Raw genomic sequence first — 18,954 nt, 5'->3', positions numbered from 1 at the left:
GAGAAAGCAAAAGGGTAAGCGTGATGTTGTCAGACCCACGAACACACGATGGTGACCCATTGACTAAAGTAACTTTAGAAGTAGAAGCAGAAGACTGAAGATAAGTAAAGAGACTAGAATTACCTGTTATATGATCTGTGGCACCAGAATCAATGACCCATTTCGAGGATGAGGACCAGAAAGAACTTGTGCCTTAGCAGAATCAAACTTAGAGAAGAGCCCAGCTAGAAAGCTCATGATAGCCATTTTGCTCTCGTTGTTTTTGTTGAACCTGGACGTCGGTACTAAATGGCAGCAACACATTAAGCTCCTCATACGTCTTTTTAAATTTCATAAAGTAGTTTATAGGTGACTGATCTTGTTTTTCCACACAGTAAAATGCTTTGCAAACCTCATACATACGAAAGAGATTCCCTTTTCCCGAATACAAAAATTCCAAATAATCCATTAGTTCTTTAACACACTCACAATGATTGATCAAGCCAACTACCTCACTATCAATAGAATTTCAAATACGAAGGAACAAGCGAGCATTTTCCCTGAGCCATGCCCGTCTCGAATCGCCTTTGTCTTTAGGAGGATCATCAATCAAATGGTCATCTTTGTTGATATTTCGTAAATAAAGTCGAAGTCTTACTCCAGTCCAAATAATTCGAACCATTCAATTTATGGTTTGTGATTTTAGACATCACAGGAAGCACATCAGATACCACTGATTTTGTCTCATCCATAACCTCAAAAGCAAACATGGAGAAAACAAGTAAACAAAGCCAAGAAAAGGAACCTCCTAAACACAAGATCTGAACAAAAACAGAAATGAAAATGACCAGAGAAGAACACAAATTGGGCAGAAAAGTGTCGAGAAAATCGTGGGGACCAACCGGAGTCGAAAGCACGACGGCAAAACGATGCAAGCGCGCACACGCGCCGGCGCATGGGGGATTGGGCAGCGGGCTACGGAGGCACGTGGGCTCCACTCGCGGCGTTTCTGGACCTCGGTCGGCGAGGTTTGGTTGATCGGCATCTGGGCAGTCCTATGCCGACGGTGAGAACGAAAGAACAATCCAAATAGGGTTTCCGAAATATAAATTATAAAATGAAAGAAAATTAAACCTTAATTGCAAACCCCAATTTGTGATGAACCCTAATTTCGAATTTCGAACCTCAACTCCAGAACCTGGTTCTGATACCATGTTATGAGATGTGAAGAGAATTATATTTTGTATTGAAAATATAACATCTATTTATACACAACAAGAGAAGTTATTCTAGGAAACTAAATCAACTAATTAATCCTAATTGTCAACTAATAGACAGCTAATATTCACACTATAACAACTCAGAATTAGGAAAAATGTCAATCCTGATTGTGTATGTTTATGATATCATTGTCACTAGCAACCATCTTTAAGACCACTAGGAATAGGCCCACTCGAAATTTTAGAAACCCCAAACTTTGTGAGGCCTTCGCCAAGGGGAAAATCTCTCTTTGGACAGATCAGCCAGTTAAGGCTCCTAGCCGTGGGGCTGTTTCTCTTCAACAGTCAGAAATAGAAGAGAATAGCCTTGAGTTTTCAACTAAAAGCCTGAAAGTGTATCATCGTAAGCCAAAAGGTGCATTTCCAGTGAGTAATTCTCTTTTAGAAGAACAATTGGAGACAATGATGGATAAAGGACAAGATTTGGCAAAGGCTGAGTTCTTTAATCCGGTGGAAGATGGCCCTTCGGAATTTTGTAGTTCAGAGGAGGAGGATTTAGACTTGGAATCTGATGTTGACAAGGAGGATATTGAAGACATCGTAGTCCAAGCTAGGAGGTTGTGGTGCGAAGAAGAAGAAGTGGTTAATTCTGAGGTAAATCTGGCTCCTAGTATTGAGAAAGAGGGCGGAGGCTTAGAGGAAATTACTGTGGAAATGGCGGACAGCCCTCATGTTATTTCAAGGCTCGTTCCGGTGATGGAGTCTTTTGGAATTTCTTTACTACCTAGTAATTAAGGGAGGAAGAGAAAGGAAGTCCTTCATCTTTGCCTAAAAAGAGTGCACGTGAACTTAAGAAACTTGAGTTTAATGTGAACTATGGGAATAGGAGAATGATTGGGTGTCGAAAGTTCTCATGAAGATTTTATCATGGAATGTAAGGGGAAGTGGTAATAAAGAGAAGCGGAGGGCGATAAAGGAAACCATTTGCAAGGTCAATCCTGGCCTTATTGTGCTTCAAGAGGTGAAAAATGTTAAAATAGACAGGAGTTTTATAGGGAGTATTTGGAGGTCCAGATTTAAAGCTTGGCTTTTTCAGCAGGCTATGGGTAGATCAGGCGGGACGTTAGTTGTTTGGGATACTCGTAGTGTTTCTGTTTCGGATTCCTTGGTTGGGGAGTTCACCGTTTCCATTCGTATTGAAGCTGAGGGAAAGAATCTTTGGTGGTTTACCGATGTTTATGGGCCTGTGGTTTATGGTAAAAGGGAGATTTTTGGGACGAGTTGGCTGGTTTACATGTCATTTGTGGCAGTCATTGGTGCCTGGGGGGGGGGGATTTTAATGTGGTTAGGAGAGGAGATGAGAAACTGAACAGCGGATCCAATACTACAAGTATGAAGAATTTTGACACGTTGATTAGAGAGATGAACTTGGTGGATCCTAATCTCCAAAATGGTCGTTTCACTTGGTCTAACTTCAGCCAGAGGCCTATCTGTAGTAGGCTTGATAGATTTTTATTTTCGCCATTGTGGACTGAGTTGTATCCTTTCATTCGCCAGGAAGTGTTGGTTCGCATTGTCTCAAATCATTGTCCTATTGTGTTGGATTCCAGTCCTCCTTCGTGGGGTCCCAGCCCTTTCAGATTTGATAATTCCTGGCTTGAGCATAAGGATTTCAAGGTGCTTTGTCAGAAATGGTGGAACTCGTCTAAGATGATGGGGTGGCCGGGCTATGGGTTCATGGAAAAACTTTCTTTGGTTAAAGACAAAGTTAAGGGGTGGAGTAAGGAGGTTGTTAGGTCAAGATCTTTGCTTAAACATTACCTGGAAAGAAGGATGTTCGAGTTGGATAGGTTAGAGGAAGGTGGTCAGTGGAATGATCAACTTCTTTCAGAGCGAAGGAAGATTAAGGAAGAATGGCACCAGGTTGTCTTTGAAGAGGAGAGAGGAGTTTGGTTTAAGTCGAAATGTCAATGGGCCAAACAAAGAGATTCTAATTCCAAGCTCTTTCACAGTATCCTTAGCGCTCGTAAAGCTAGGAATTTCATCTCTCGAATTGAGCAAGAGGATGGTACTATCCTTGACAAAGATGCTGATATTGAAAAGGCAATTGTTGATTTTTACTCCTCGTTGTATTCTTCGGTCCCTAGGAGGTGGAGGGGTGTTGAAGGCATTTCTTGGGAGCCTATTCCCTCTTTCTTGTCCTCTCTCCTTGAGAGGCCGTTTTCGGAAGAGGAAATTCATCGTTCAGTTTTTTATTGTGATGGGTCTAAGGCTCCAGGTCCCGATGGATTCTTTTTGGCTTTCTATCAGGATAATTGGGATACGGTTAAGAGTGACCTCCAAGCAGTGTTCGATGGTTTCTTTAAGGATGAGGTTATTCATGGGAGGACCAATGAAACATATATTTGCCTAATTCCGAAGGAGTTGGATAGTTGTCGGGTGCGAGATTTCAAGCCAATTAGTTTGGTCACTAGTCTCTACAAGATTATCTCAAAGGTGCTGGCTGGTCGTCTTAGAGGAGTTCTCTCCGATACAATAGCTGAGACTCAGGGAGCTTTTGTAGAGGGCAGGCAGATCTTGGATACAGTGTTGGTGGCTAATGAGGCAGTGGAGGAGTATCGGAGTAAAGGAAAGAAGGGTTGGGTTTTCAAAATTGATTTTGCTAAGGCTTATGATTGTGTAGATTGGGATTTCCTGGAATTCGTTCTGGATAAGAAAGGTTTCGGTGTAGTTTGGAGAAAGTGGATTCTGGGGTGTTTGTCTTCTACTTCTTTCTCCGTGTTTTTAAATGGGAGATCGAGGGGGAAATTTAAGGGTTCTAGAGGTCTTCGCCAGGGTGATTCCCTCTCACCCTTCTTGTTACCTTGGTGGTTGATGTTTTGGGTAGGATGGTGGATAAGGCCAAAAGCATCTCGGCCTTGCGAGGTTTCAAAGTAGGGAAAGATTTGGTGGAAGTTAGCCATCTTCAGTTCGCAGACAAAACGATATTTTTTGTGGACGTTAACGAGTCTTTGACAACTCTGTTGGATATTCTGAAAGTTTTTAGTGTTGTTTATGGTCTTTCTATTAACTTGCAGAAGTGCCAGTTATTAGGGATTAATTTGGAGGAGGAAATAGTGAAGCTTCGTGCTAGGGAGATTGGGTGTGAGGTGGGTTAGTGGCCTATGAAGTATTTGGGGCTTCCTTTGGGGGATTCCCCCCATAACAAAGGTTTTTGGGAGCCCGTGGTATCAAGTTGTGCTAAGAGGTTGGATAGGTGGAAGTGTGCTTTCCTGTCTAGGGGAGGCAGATTGACACTTATCCAATTGGTTCTTTCTTCTATCCCGGTGTATTACCTGTCGCTTTTTCGTATTCCTAAAGGGGTGGTGGATGTGTTGGAAAAGCTGATGCGGGACTTTCTTTGGGAAGGTGCGGATCATTCTAAGTCGGATCATCTGGTCTCGTGGAAAGAAGTTTGCAAATCTCGGGATCACGGGGGCCTTGGTATCGGTAATTTGGATGCAAGAAATAAGGCTTTTCTCATGAAGTGGCTGTGGCGCTTTCTGATGGAAAAGAACTCCTTGTGGCATAGAGTGGTACTGAGTAGGTATGGGGGGATGGAGGTTTTTGGGACACTGGTAGAGGGAGGAGGTTGTCTGTTCGTGGCCCGTGGAAAGATATTTCTTCCCTTTATGAGGAATATCTTCAGCTGGTTAGCTTCATGGTGGGGAAGGGGGATCGAATCCGTTTTTTGGAAGATATTTGGATAAACGGTGTCCCTTTAAAGGATCAGTTCCCAGATTTATTTCTGATTTCGATGTCCAGAAATTGTTTGATTAGGGACATGGTGGTTTTAGGAGGGGATTCGGGCCTCCAAACTCAGGGTTGGGATTTGCGTTTTAGAAGGAATCTGTTCGATAGGGAGGTCACCAGTCTCTCTCAGTTATTACTTTTGTTAGAAAGCGTGGCTTTACCAGGAGTTTTAGAAGATCGGAGGGCCTGGATACCTGACGGTAATGAAGTATTCTCTTGCAAATCAGCCTTTTGGAGGTTAAGTTATGCTCGTTTGGGTTCTGTTCGGGAGTGGGGAAAGTCTTTGTGGAAAAGTGTCTCTCCCTCGAGAGTTAAAGTGTTTGGTTGGTTGGTTTTCAACGATAAACTAAACATTCATGACAACTTGCAAAGAAGAAGACCTTACCATTGTTTGTCCCCTGCTTGGTGCGTTTGTTGTAAGCAGGCAGGGGAATCCACTAGTCATTTATTCTTGGAGTGTCATTTTTCAAGAGAAGTGTGGGGCAAAGTCTTAGCTGAGTTTGGTATTTTTTTATGTATGCCCTCTAACTGTTCTCAATTGTTTCTAACTAAGTTAGGGGGCGGCAAGCGAGTTTCAAGTCTTTGGCAAACTACTGTGTTGGCAACTTTCTGGGCCTTATGGCTTGAGAGAAATAACAGACTATTCGAAGATATTTCTAATTCTGTAGAGACTATTTGGGATAAGATAAAATTTTGGGTGGCAACTTGGGTGTATAGAAACAAATGTTTTGAGGGGTTACCTTCTCTGACCTTATTAGAGATTGGGGCAACTTTTGGAGTTAATTTTTGGGGGTGGGGTTAGTTGTCGTTTCTTGGCTGTTTTTTGTAACCACGGTATTCCTCTGCCATAAGTGAAGGTTTTCAACTATTTGAGTAAAGGTCAGTCTTTTGACCTTTGTCTCTTTTTCAAAAAAAAAAAATTGTCATTGGCAACCATCATGAAGAGATGATTCTAATCAAAGAAATGTTGGCAACATAGTTCGAATTCAAGGATTTGGCACACTCAGGTATTTTCTAGGAATGGAATTTGCTAGGAACAAGAGAGGGATTTCTGTATCCCAAAGAAAACACTCTTGATTTCTTAAACGAAATAGGAATGTTTGGCAGTAAACCTAGCAAAACTCCAATCGAGCTCGGGGATAAGAAAAAAATGTTTGAAGAAAGCTCAGTTGACAAAGGAAGGTACCAGCAATTAGTAGGGAAGCTTATCTACCTCACATACCAGACCTTATATTGCCTTTGCTGCAAGTCTAGTCAGTCAATATATGCATGATCCATGTCAAGGACATCTCAATGCAGTATACAAAATTCTTAGGTATCTCAAACAACACCAGGAAAAAGTCTTCCTCAAAAAGACAACTGAAAGGAAGATTAAAATATTTACAAATGCAGATTGGGCTGGGTCAGTTGATGATAAAAAATCTACATCTGGGTATTGCACAATTGTATGGGGAAATGTAGTGACATGGCAAAGTAAAACGCAAACAGTTGTTGCAAGAAGTAGCGCAAAAGCAGAGTATAGAGCCATGACCCATGGAGTGTGCGAAGCAATATGGATCAAACACCTATTAGAAGAATTGAAGATTGAATATGAAGCTCCCACTCTGCTCTACTATGATAATCAATCTACCATCAGTATTGCACATAACTCTATACATCATGACAAAACTAAATACGTCGAAGTGGATCGTCATTTTGTCAAAGAAAAGATTGATGGAGGCACTATCAGCATCAAATATGTACAGACCGATCAACAGTTGGCTGATATCCTCACAAAGGGGTTATCCGAACAAGTCTTTGATTTTCTAGTAAACAAACTTGGACTCATCAATATTTACAGTTCAGCTTGAGTGGGAGTGTTGACAGATAAGAAAAAATCAAAGATATCAAATCTCACGATTTGGTTGAAGTTGTCAATTAGTAGTTTTTCTTTTTTAGATGATTTGTAGCTATCTTTGTGATTTGGTGATTATTCTATAATTAAGAGAATTATGTGTAAAAATTGTATAAATAGGGATGTGCACACCGTTTGTATACACAGAAAAGTAAAAATAAAATTTCTCTTACAAAATTCTATAGTAACAACAGGTTCTACCTTAGCATGTTCCAAATGTTTAATAGCCTCCTCTAGCAAAGCAGAATTTATGAACAACTGAATGCAACAAAGTCCAGCGGCAACATGGTCTTTCTTGATAACCTGAACAATTATACAACTTCTAAGTAACCAAACATATTAAAAATAAATAAATAGTGTATTGACATGAAGATTCAAGAACCAGTAAGATAAATAATGGTTTTTTAAAATCAAAAACCAACATTGAAGAAAAAGTTAAATACTTATTCGCAGCATCTGTGACAATTAAAAAATCCAGCTTTTTTTTTTCTTTTGTCGGGATCACAGTGGGGGACGACAGAAGGATTGCTAATTAACATGAAAGGTGTGAAAAGGCTCTAACTCAAATGGTATGTTGTGTGTGAGAGGTTTGGGGTTCAAATCTCAGCTGGGCTAATTCTAAAAAAAAAATGGGTAACTATCAAACTGTTTCTTATCCCAAAAAAAAAATTTACCTGAAATTGGTATAGAAAATTGAAATGCTTATGTGTCTCACAGTAGAGACAAATTCGGGCAAGCGTTGCAGCTGTATACTGGTTCACTGCTTCGTCTTGTGGCTCTGTAGCTGACATCCTTGCTGATATCACCTCCTCCAAAACAGGCATTGCGCCATAACTAACACACTGATCACACAACTCATCAATGGTCCCATAATCAGTTGCCAAATTATCTTGTCTTTGAGGGGATGAAGAAGATGTTGCTACCCCCACCATTGACGGTTGAGGAGGAAGAGGGACAGCATTTGGGGGGAAAAACAACATGCAGGCATCATTGAATTGGCCATGCCTAAACATAAATTCAAGCAATTTCTGCCGTGCATACTGCAAAAAGAAAAATTAGAAGTTTGCATATAGAGTTATATCCATTGTACTTGAGAAGTTCCGGAAGGCTAATTGATACAGATAATTTATTATTTTGGATTTCTAGGTTTTGGAGGATTTCTGGTCCTCCTGCTCCTTATTTAGTATTACTATATTATTAACAAATATCAATTTAGAAAACAAAAATTGCTTATAGTTATAATTGTTAACAAACAAATGTAACAGCAGAATTAGTTTGCATGAATCTTCTCAAAGAACACACCAACCGGTAAAAGAGAATGGTAGGGGCTTCTCTTTGAACTTGGTTTGCATAATTCTACACTACCAGTTGAAAACAATTAACAAACAATAAAAACTACAACCATAAAGCAAAGTTTCATTATCTATCAACTTCGTAAAAGTCTGTCAAGAAGAATGAAATAACCAAACTAAAATAGTCACAGTGATAGGGAAAAAAGGCATAGTTAAAGGCAAGATGCCAAACTCAAAAGATAAAGTTGAGCATGTAAAAATATGAATGAAATCTTACTTCTTGCAAATAGTTCACACACTCGTTATACCGATTGTAGTCCAAGTTGCTGCGAGGTCCATCTTCAAACTCTGAACCATATGTAGAATTATCATTTGCATATTCTGGAAACGGCCTTGATTTTTCAGAACGTGGAAAAGTGGATGGCATGTACAACACATTGAGATATGAATCGGCCGAAAGAGAATCATCTAAGATTGTTGGAGCACTCTTAGCCAAATGCTCATACCTGAAGAAGTATTGGTCACACATTAGATTCTGTGCAACGATCAAGATCTTTTCCTTTCTTTTGTAGTTACGTAAAGGAGAATGAAGTTGACCAGCATTCGTAGAGTATAAGGTTCTACCTACTTACTCACCTACTAGATTATATTTTTAGGGGCATCATATTAACACCCCATTTGTTATAAAAAATAACACAAAACGTATATCTTTTAACTTATGCTCACCTTCTCGTCATTTTTCTTTTTTCATATTAAAAAAAATTACATATAAATAAAAATACATATTTTAAATGTTTGGACATAAAAATTAAAACAAAAAAGAATAAATCTCTTTTATATAAAAAGATATTAAAAGTGTGTAGATAATGGAAATTTTTTGTTTTAATAATTTTTACTTTTTTCCATTAACTTTAACGTAATAGTTTTATATTTAACAGAATATTCTTATATTTATCGGTAAATTGTAAATATGACTTAAACTTAAATAAATAAATAAATAAACAAATTAAAATAAGATATTTTACACTAATAACTATTTAAAAATAATAAAATCGTATATTTAATAACTTTAATAAAATTTATTTAAACTTAAACTTAATATCACTGTCAAATTAAAAAACTAGAACAAACATAAACTTGAACAAAAATAAATAAATTAATTAAAATAAAATATTTTAAGATATTTTATAATAATTTAAATATAAATCATATTTATTTAAAAATAATAAAATCATAAATATCATTTTTTTTATCTTATTGTGTGATAGTTTATTTTTTATCAAGTGATTGGAGCTTTTTTTCTTCATCAAATTCACCAAAGGACATTGTGAGATATATTAGAAACTAAAAATAGTTGACGCATGTATACTACTATCTACTTTGACTTTTTCTATTCTTATTTCATTTTTATTATTAATTTTGTTTTAAATATTATTGTATTTTATATATATATCATGTAGCCTAACAAATATATATCTATGTCACCATTGTGTTTAGATGTCATATATGTAGAGATTATTGATATAATTATTTATATATATTATAATTTACTTTATTTTATATATATATTTTTAAAAAAACAAAACAATGAAACAATTTTTATTAAAATTATAAACAATATTTATAACTTTAAAACTAAATAAATATGCATTGCACATAGTTTCTAACTAGTATATATATATAAATATTTATATATATCTTATATAATAAATGTGCACGAAAATTCTTAGTTTTAACGTTTTATTTTGTTAACTTTAATAGAATATTCTTTTAAAACTAATTAAAATAGATATTTTTTAATTATATTAATATAAATTTAAATATTATAATAATATTTAATATAAAACTACATGTATAATAATTATATTAATGTAAATTCTAATTCAAATTCAAATTTATATATTATAAATTATCATTATTATAATAATATATAATACAAAACTAGATATATATATATTTAAATATATTTAATGTTATGAATACTATTTTGATAATAATATATAATTTTAATTTTTTACTAATTATATTAATATGAATTCAAATATTATAAAATATTATTATAATAATAATATTTAATATAAAATTACATATTTAATATTTATATTAATATAAATTTAAATATTATAATTGATAAATTCTATAAATAAAACATGTTGCCTGTATTTAGTATATAGTATATATATATATATCTATGAAAACTTTTTTAAGTAAAAATTAAAAAAAATATACATTACTTTCTAAACAAGAAAAAGAAATGATTGAAATTAACACAAAAAAAAATTAAAGAATGTCAAGAAATTGAGAAAAATAATTTAATTTGATTTTTCTTTTAATAAAATAGGGTGTATACATATTTTTGGGGTGACGTTGACAGACGAGAAAACCAAATCTCACAATTTGGTTGTGGCTGTAAATTAGTAGTTTCCTTATTTAGATGATTTGTAGCTATTTTTGTGACTTGTTGATTATTCTGTAATTAAGAGGATTAGGTGTGAAAATTGTATAAATAGGGTTGTGTTCACCAATTGTATATTGTCCCAATCTTAACAAATATATTGTCTACATTGATGTTACCTTCATGAAAAACACACTGTATATTTCGTCTTCATCTATTCCTACTCATCAGGGAAAAGATGATTTGTTGGTATATTCTATCACATCTTCTGTCCCTGACACACTTTCTGAGGAGTCTCCTATTCCTCAACCTATCTCAGCCACGACTCACGACGAGCCTCCTATTACTCAACCTGTCTCAGCCACAGTTCCCGACATGCCTCCGCCTCCAATTATAGTGTACTTTAGGCGTCCACCTCATGTTTCATGTCCTGCACCTACATTTTCGTCATCAAATCCAGTCACAAGCGATGATTTTCCCATTGCGCTACGTAAAGGTAAACATCAGTGCACTTATCCTATTTCTTCTTTTGTTTCTTATAATCATTTTTCATCTTCTTCTTGCTCTTTTATTGTTTCCATTGATTCTATCTCGAAGCCATATCTCATCCTGGTTGGCATAATGCAATGATAGAAGAGACGAATGCTTTAGATGGTAGTGATACTTGGGACTTGGTCGATTTACCTTCAGGAAAACGGGTCATAGAGTGCAAATGGATATTCACTATTAAGGACAATCCAAATGGATCGATTGCTCGATTAAAGGTCTATCTTGTTGCTAAGGGTTATGCTCAAACCTATAGATTGGACTATTGTGATACTTTTTCTCCTGTTGCTAAGTTGACATCTGTTCGATTGTTTATTTTAATGGTAGCTACTCATCATTAGCCTTTATATCAGCTAGATATCAAGAATGTTTTTCTTCATGGAGATCTTCAGGATGAGGTGTATATGGAGCAACTTCCTGGCTCTATTACTCAAGGGGAGTCAGTGCGAGTCTGTCGTCTTCGAAAATCTTTATATGGTTTGAAACAAAATCCTCGTGCTTGGTTTGGTAAATTTAGTCAGGCTGTTGAGAGATTCAGTATGTTGAAAAGTCGAACAATTCTATGTTTTATAAACGAACAACTGTCGGTATCATTCTGTTAGTTGTGTATGTGAACGATATTTATATTATTGGAAATGATACTATAGGAATCTCATCTCTTAAATATTTCCTTCATACTCAGCTTCACACGAAGGATTTGGGGATGCTCAAGTATTTCTTGGGAGTTGAGGTCACTCGGAGGTAAACAAAGTATTTTACTAATCTCAAAGAAAATATGTCCTTGCTTTTTAACTGGGACAGGAAAATTGGTAGCAAAGCCTTGTAGTACTCCTATGAGTCCTAATGTGCACCTTACAATAGATGGGGGAACCATTTGAAGATCCTGGAAAATATCGCAGGTTGGTTGGAAAGTTGAATTATCTTACTGTGACTCGTCCAGACATTGCATTCTCAGTTAGTGTTGTCAGTGAGTTCATGTCATCTCCAACAATTCTTCATTGGGCAACGTTTGAGCAAATTTTGTGTTACTTGAAAGTAGCACCAAGACGAGGTCTTGTGTACGCAGATCATGGATACACTCATATTGAGTGTTTCTCAGATGCAAATTGGGCAGGTTCCAAGGTGGATAGAAGATCTATTTCAAGTTATTATAATTTTTTTTGGAGGGAATTTAGTCTCTGGGAAGAGTATGAAGCAAAATGTTGTGTCACGATCTAGTGCAGAGTCGGAATATAGGGCTATGGCACAGTCTGTGTGTGAGGTAATGTGGATCTATCAGTTATTGACTGAAGTAGGACTTAAGACTTCAGTACCAGCAAAATTGTGGTATGATAACCAAGTTGCTCTTCATATTGCATCTAATCCTGTGTTCCACAAGCGGATTAAGCACATCGAAATTAATTGTCATTTTATTCGTGAGAAAATTCAGCAAGGCTTGATCTCCACATGATATGTGAAGACTAGCGAACAACTGGGGGACATCTTCACAAAAGCATTAAATGGGATGGAGGTTGATTATTTATATAACAAGCTGGGCATGATTAATACATATGCTCCAGCTTGAGGGGAGTGTTAGCTGTGTATATTAGTTGTAAATTTGCTGTAAAATTAGCTATAAATTAGGATTATTTAGTTTCCTATATTCTCCTAGTTTCTTAGACTAGCTTCCATAGTTTGTACATAAATATGTTTATTTCTCAATGAAACATAAGTTAATACTATTTTCTTCACCTCTTGTTACAACATGTAACAACCATGTCATCACTTATCAGTTGATACCAATGAATGCAACTGTTATGCCCCTAGTGAGGCTCACATATGCTAGGCGTGGGAATGGCACTCAAGGACAGGGGTAACATTAGACAGATGGATTTTGTTATGGATAGGGCATTTTAGTCTTTACAAAGTTAGTTAGGAAAAGGGAATATAGTGTGGAGTGTTGGTTTAGCATGCAGCATGAATTCTAATAATTGAGTCATTGCATCATTGGAGAGAAATAGGCTCTCGAATTCTTGTATTTGCTTCTGGTTACTATTGGCTTTAATTCAATTTTATCTCCAGTTTCCATTTTGGTGGCTCGCTGTTCTTGGTGTTTTCTACTATATTGGAACAAATTTGTTGGTGGTGTACATCAAATTGGTATCAGAGTCGTCGGCCATGGTGAATGCCTCATATTCGGATATATTCTTGTGTGGAATCAGTTGAAGGGGTTGTCTCCACAATTCAAGGTGTTGTGTCCCTGTTCAGGAAGAAGTCACTATGTTGAAAAAAAAGTGACTTCTCACAAGCATGGCTTCACTGTGATTACTAAGAAGTTGGATTTAGCTTTTAAGAGGCAGGCCTTTATTACGAATGAGATGATTGTTGGTCTTCGGAGTCTAGTGAGCAAATGCCTAGGGTGCTTCGGCTTCTTCTGAGTCTGCGCACAATAGCGGAGGGGTTCTGCGTAAGGGTGAAGGCGTTCGGCGACTTGAGTTTCACCCTCGCAAGATTTAAATACCAGTGTTCTCAAGTGGGGATCCAAATGATTGGATGTTGACAGTTAGAAAAAAATAGGTGTTGATTGTGTTTTTAGCCAACGACGTGAGAACGTCAAATACGACAAACCTTCAAGAGAATTTAAATAACACAGACAGTTTTAATCAAGAAAAGTAAATAACACGAGATTTTATAGTGGTTCAGCCCCGATTGTCGGTAATAGTCTAATCCACTTAGAGTTGTGATTTATAGATCTGTACTCAAGATCAGATGGACTGAGCCAACTGAGTTTCTTCAGTACAGATTGCAAAAATACAAGAATTTTCTCAAATGCCAGCACTTTCTCTCTCTAGAATACTCAGACCCAAATTTTCTCTCTCTAGAAAGAAGCAGAAGAAGCCCCCTCTCTAATCCCATAAGCCCTCTATTTATAGGCTTAGGGTCATACATCTGATATCCCCTAGAACCGGGATATCTTATTATATTTATTACATTTAAATTACAAAGAAACATTCAAAATTCAAAATGTAACAAACCCCCCATTAGTGGGAAGAATGAGAGATTCCCGCATATCTTGTTGAAGTTGTTTCTGGGAATCTTGACTTAGTCCTCCTCTTGCTAGTTGATCCACCTCCTACTGACCACCCATGCAAGTGCTGGTCGGACATGTGCATGGTGGTAGGACATGTTTTTGTGGGTCGGACAAGTGCATGGCGGTAGGACATGCACTCCTCTCCTCTAACATGGCACTCTCCTCTAGCATACCATATCTCTCCTCTAACATGACACTCTTTTATTTGGGCAACCATGCACTTGCTGGACATGTGTATAAAGACCAAATTATTGGTCTCTCCTCGGACCACATCCTTGGGTCTCCTAGGACCACTCTCTTGGGGTCTCCTAGGACCACTCCCTTGGTTCTCCTCGGACCAAAGTCCCTTGGGCTCTCCTCAGACCACATCCTTGGGATCTCCTAGGATGCACTCTCCTTAGTTCTCCTAGGATCCACTCTCCTTAGCTCTCCTAGGACCACCCTCTTGGTGTCTCCTCGGACCACACCCTTGGGATCTCCTAGGATGCACTTGGCTTGGTTATGACATCTTTCAAGCAGTCCAAACTTTTCACTAGTCTACCGGGTCACTTTATCACAACTCTGAGGAGTCAATGTATTTATTGACTATTTAATGTGTCTTTTACGGACCATGTACTGCCATTTGTTACCTCTATTGCCACGTCATCAATTCCATTTTTGGGGATAACAATAGGGTATAAATGTTTGATCTTTGGGATTTCTAGGAATAGGAATCGGTTCCTATTTCTGTGTTTAATGTAATTATTTCTGTATTTCCTATATATATCTATAGTCCTAGGTTGTACAAACAGATCAAAGAATAGAAATATAGCAAGAAAGGTTTTTTCCTCACCATTTCAACATGGTATCAAAGCCATAAGGCTCGATTCTGTCCACCCTCAGTTTTTCCTCCATTTTTTCCGGCGGTCGTCCCTCCTTCCAGTCGCAAACAAGTCCGGCGACACTCCAGGCCTCCGGCGAAGTCATTTGGCACCTGCTCCAGACCTGCAATACCTCCAGTCGCTCCACTCTGGCGCTCAACCTCCAGTCGCTCCTCTCCGGCGTCATCTCCAGCGTCTCGGCCAGTCCAATCCGACGGCAGTCCAGTCCAGCGGCGCTACAGTCGGCCCCCGTAGCCCTCAGAAGCTCTAAGCCATCTCTCGACGCTACAGTCGGCCCCCGTAGCCCTCAGTCGCTCCACTCTCGGCTCTCTCCCTCACAGCCACCAATCTCTCTGTGATGTCGAATAGTGAGGAAGTTACCTCTCAAAATATTGGGCCTCACTCAACCCAACCTAATGAAGGTAACCCTAACCCCAACTCAGCCCAGTGGTCTATGGGCTCTTTTTATAACCTTGATAGTGGTTTACTTAATATTACAGCCCATAAACTTGATGGCAAAAATTATTTACAATGGGCCCAATCTGTCAAACTTGTGGTCGTGGTAAACTAGGATACACTACTGGTGATTTCCCTGCACCTCTTTTCAATGATCCTACATACAAGGTATGGCAAGCTGAAAATTCTATTGTACTTGCATGGTTAATTAATTCAATGGACTCAAAAAGCAGCCGCAGATATCTGTTCTTTAAGACTGCTAAGGAGGTGCGGGACGCTGCCTGAAAAATGTATTCTGACCTTGGTAACGCCTCTCAGATTTTCGAAATTCGTACCAAGCTTAAAGAAATCAAGCAAGGTAATCAAACTGTTACCCAATATTTTTCCGACTTGCAAGACTTGTGGCAGGAGCTCGATTTGTATCTGGATACCACACCACTATGTGCTAACTGCACTACAATCCAGCAGCAGCAGTTAGAGAAAGAACGAGTTTTTGAATTACTTACGGGGTTAAACAGTAATCTTGATGAAGTTAGAGGTTGTTTGGTGGGTCGTGCCCCATTTCTTGACACTAAAGAAGCCTTCTCTGAGGTTAGACGTGAAGAAACATGTCGTCGTGTCATGCTCACTACTCCTGACCTGCAACCCATTGAAAGCTTAGCTCTCATATCAAAATCTGGCCCTCCACCACATGGCAGATCCACTCCTGACCCTCGACCTAATCGTAAGGGTGATCGGCCTTGGTGTGATCACCACCAACGTCACAGTCATACTCGATCTACTTGTTGGGTTATCCATAGTAAACCACCCAATTGGACCCTCGCCGCCAAAATGAAGGAAAGGCCTATCAAACTCAAACTGATTGTACCAATGATCAGAATAGTGCTGGTACCCCTTCATTCAGCAAGGAACAACTTGCCCACCTATACACTCTTTTGAGTCAATCATCCATAAACCCCAGTTCCGGTCCTGAGACTCATAGTGCCTCTGTTGCACACTCAGGTAATTTTTCTTCCACCTCCAACACACCATGGATCATCGATTCGGGCGCCACTGATCACATGACAGGTTTACGACATTTGTTTGATACTTATTCTCCATATTCCACTAAATCTAGTGTCACAATTGCAAACAGCACTCATTCTCCTATTGTTGGAATAGGCACTATTAAATTATCTGTTGACCCCATTCTTAAATCAGTACTTTATGTTCCTTCTTTGAAATGCAATTTAATCTCTGTCAAAAAATTAACCAGTGATAATCATTGCTTCGCTAAATTCATGTCAAATTCTTGTCAATTTCAGGATCTATCATCAGGGAGGATGATTGGCAGTGCTAGGGTTCGTAACGGACTTCATTTCTATGAAAGGCAACATCCAGATAACGAGCTCTCCTCTACTACGTTTGGGTTCAAGTTCTATTTCTAATTCTTGTTCAAGTTCATCGTTTGTTTCAAACTCTGTTTCAAAATCAATTATGTTATAGCATTGTCGACTTGGTCATCCAAGATTTTTATATTTAAAACACTTATTCCCATCGTTTTTTGTAAATAAGAATATTACTGATTTTCATTGTGATATTTGTCAATTTGCCAAGTACACACGAATTTCGTTCCCTCACAAAATATATACACCTTCCAACCCATTCTCTCTGATTCATAGTGACATATGGGGATCTTCCAAGGTCAATACTTCTCATGGTAAGCGATGGTTTATCTCTTTTATTGATGATCACACACGTCTCACTTGGGTCTATCTTCTTAAAAGTAAGTCTGAAACATGCCAAATTTTTCAGAACTTTCATAAAATGATCCAAACACAGTACCAAACATCTATAAGAATACTCCGTACCGACAATGGTACTGAACATTTCAATACCACTCTTGGTCCCTATCTTCTCAAAAATGGGATTGTCCATCAAAGCTCGTGTGTTGATACTCCGCAACAGAATGGAGTTGCTGAACGCAAAAATCGCCATCTCTTAGAAGTAGCTCGTGCTCTTATGTTCACTATGCATGTCCCTAAACATCTTTGGGTGACGCTATCCTTACTGCTGCTTATCTCATTAATCGCCTCCCTAGTCGACCCCTTCAGTTCAAAACACCATATTCTGTTCTTCAATCTCTACATCCTCACATCTCTACAAATACTCTACTTGTTAAAGTATTTGGTTGCACTGCTTTTGTGCATGTTCACTCCCACCATCGGAGTAAATTTGATCCTAGAGCCATTAAGACTGTGTTTTTGGGTTACTCTCCTACCCAAAAAGGTTATCGGTGTTATTGTCCCATCACCAAAAAAACATTCATCTCACGTGACGTCACATTTTTCGAGGATACTCCTTACTTCACTCCCACATCGCTTCAGGGGGAGTCCAACCATCACCAGCAAGAAGCTCTGTGGTCGTGGGGGTTAGAATTACCCTTAACAACTCTTTTTCCATTTACCTCTTCCACTCCACTTTCTTCTGAACCAGATATCCAGACTCTCCCTCCTGAACAAGAAAATCCACCAACTTCTCCTAAAAACACTGAACCAGAAGGACATCCTCAAGACCAAAACGTACAGAATGAGATTCGGGTGTATTCCAGGAGAAATAAACAAGTTATGAATCCTCAGCACAGTCAAACGCCCAATCCGGTGATGGAACCGCTTCCCTCAAAAGATCCAGGTATTCTCCCATCTAACAAACAGTCAGATCTAGATATTCCTATATTGCATTAAGGAAAGGAACCAGATCATGTACCCAACACCCCATTTCAAAGTTCATTTCTTACTCAAAATTGTCATCTCCATTTAAAGCTTTCACCTCGAATCTATCAAATGTTGTGATTCCCAGGAATATCGAAGCTCTTGATTCTCCTCAATGGAAAGCAGCAGTGCTTGAAGAAATAAGAGCACTTAAACATAATGGAACGTGGAAATTAGTAGAGTTACCACCAGACATGAAGGTAATAGGGTGCAAATGGGTGTTCACCGTCAAATTCAATGCAAATGGATGTATTGAGAGGTACAAAGCTCGGTTAGTTGCCAAGGGGTTTACTCAAACCTATGGAATTGACTACACGGAAACATTCGCTCCAGTTGCCAAACTCAACACTATCAGAGTTCTACTCTCACTAGCGGTTAACATGGATTGGGAATTACATCAGCTTGATGTAAAGAATGCGTTCTTGAATGGGGAACTTGAAGAAGAAGTGTATATGAGTCAGCCTCCGGGATTTGAAGAATCTCTCAAGACAACTACATTTTGCAAACTTAACAAATCTCTCTATGGCTTGAAACAATCTCCCCGAGCACGGTTCAATCGTTTCCTGAAAGTCGTCAAAGGGCTTGGATACATACAAGGCCAGACTAATCACACTCTCTTTGTCAAACACTTGGGAAGTGGAAAAATTGCTGTACTAATCGTATATGTTGATGACATAATTATCACTGGTAATCACATTGG

The 18,954-nt window shown here is 38.2% G+C and overlaps 1 protein-coding gene across 3 annotated transcripts in view; it reads right to left on the bottom strand.

The window, feature by feature from the left end:
- The window catches only part of LOC133803572 (uncharacterized), a 94,123-nt gene that overhangs the window by 35,917 nt on the left and 39,252 nt on the right, over positions 1-18,954 (bottom strand). For 2 of the 3 annotated variants that reach the window (XR_009878060.1, XM_062241665.1), the window contains exons 27-29: positions 8,455-8,683; positions 7,560-7,925; positions 7,087-7,188 (exon numbers count right to left, since the gene is read on the bottom strand). Coding sequence is in view for 2 of the 3 variants with exons in the window: in XM_062241665.1 (XP_062097649.1) it covers positions 7,087-7,188; positions 7,560-7,925; positions 8,455-8,683 (697 nt within the window). In the remaining variant the exon portion in view is untranslated. Of the gene's footprint in view, positions 1-7,086; positions 7,189-7,559; positions 7,926-8,454; positions 8,684-18,954 lie in introns of those variants that run through there. The other variant, XM_062241666.1, reaches the window with a different exon arrangement.

Source organism: Humulus lupulus, chromosome X (assembly GCF_963169125.1).
Source record: "Humulus lupulus chromosome X, drHumLupu1.1, whole genome shotgun sequence".
NCBI classification, from domain to species: Eukaryota; Viridiplantae; Streptophyta; class Magnoliopsida; order Rosales; family Cannabaceae; genus Humulus; species Humulus lupulus.
This window is presented reverse-complemented; position numbering and strand designations above follow the sequence as displayed.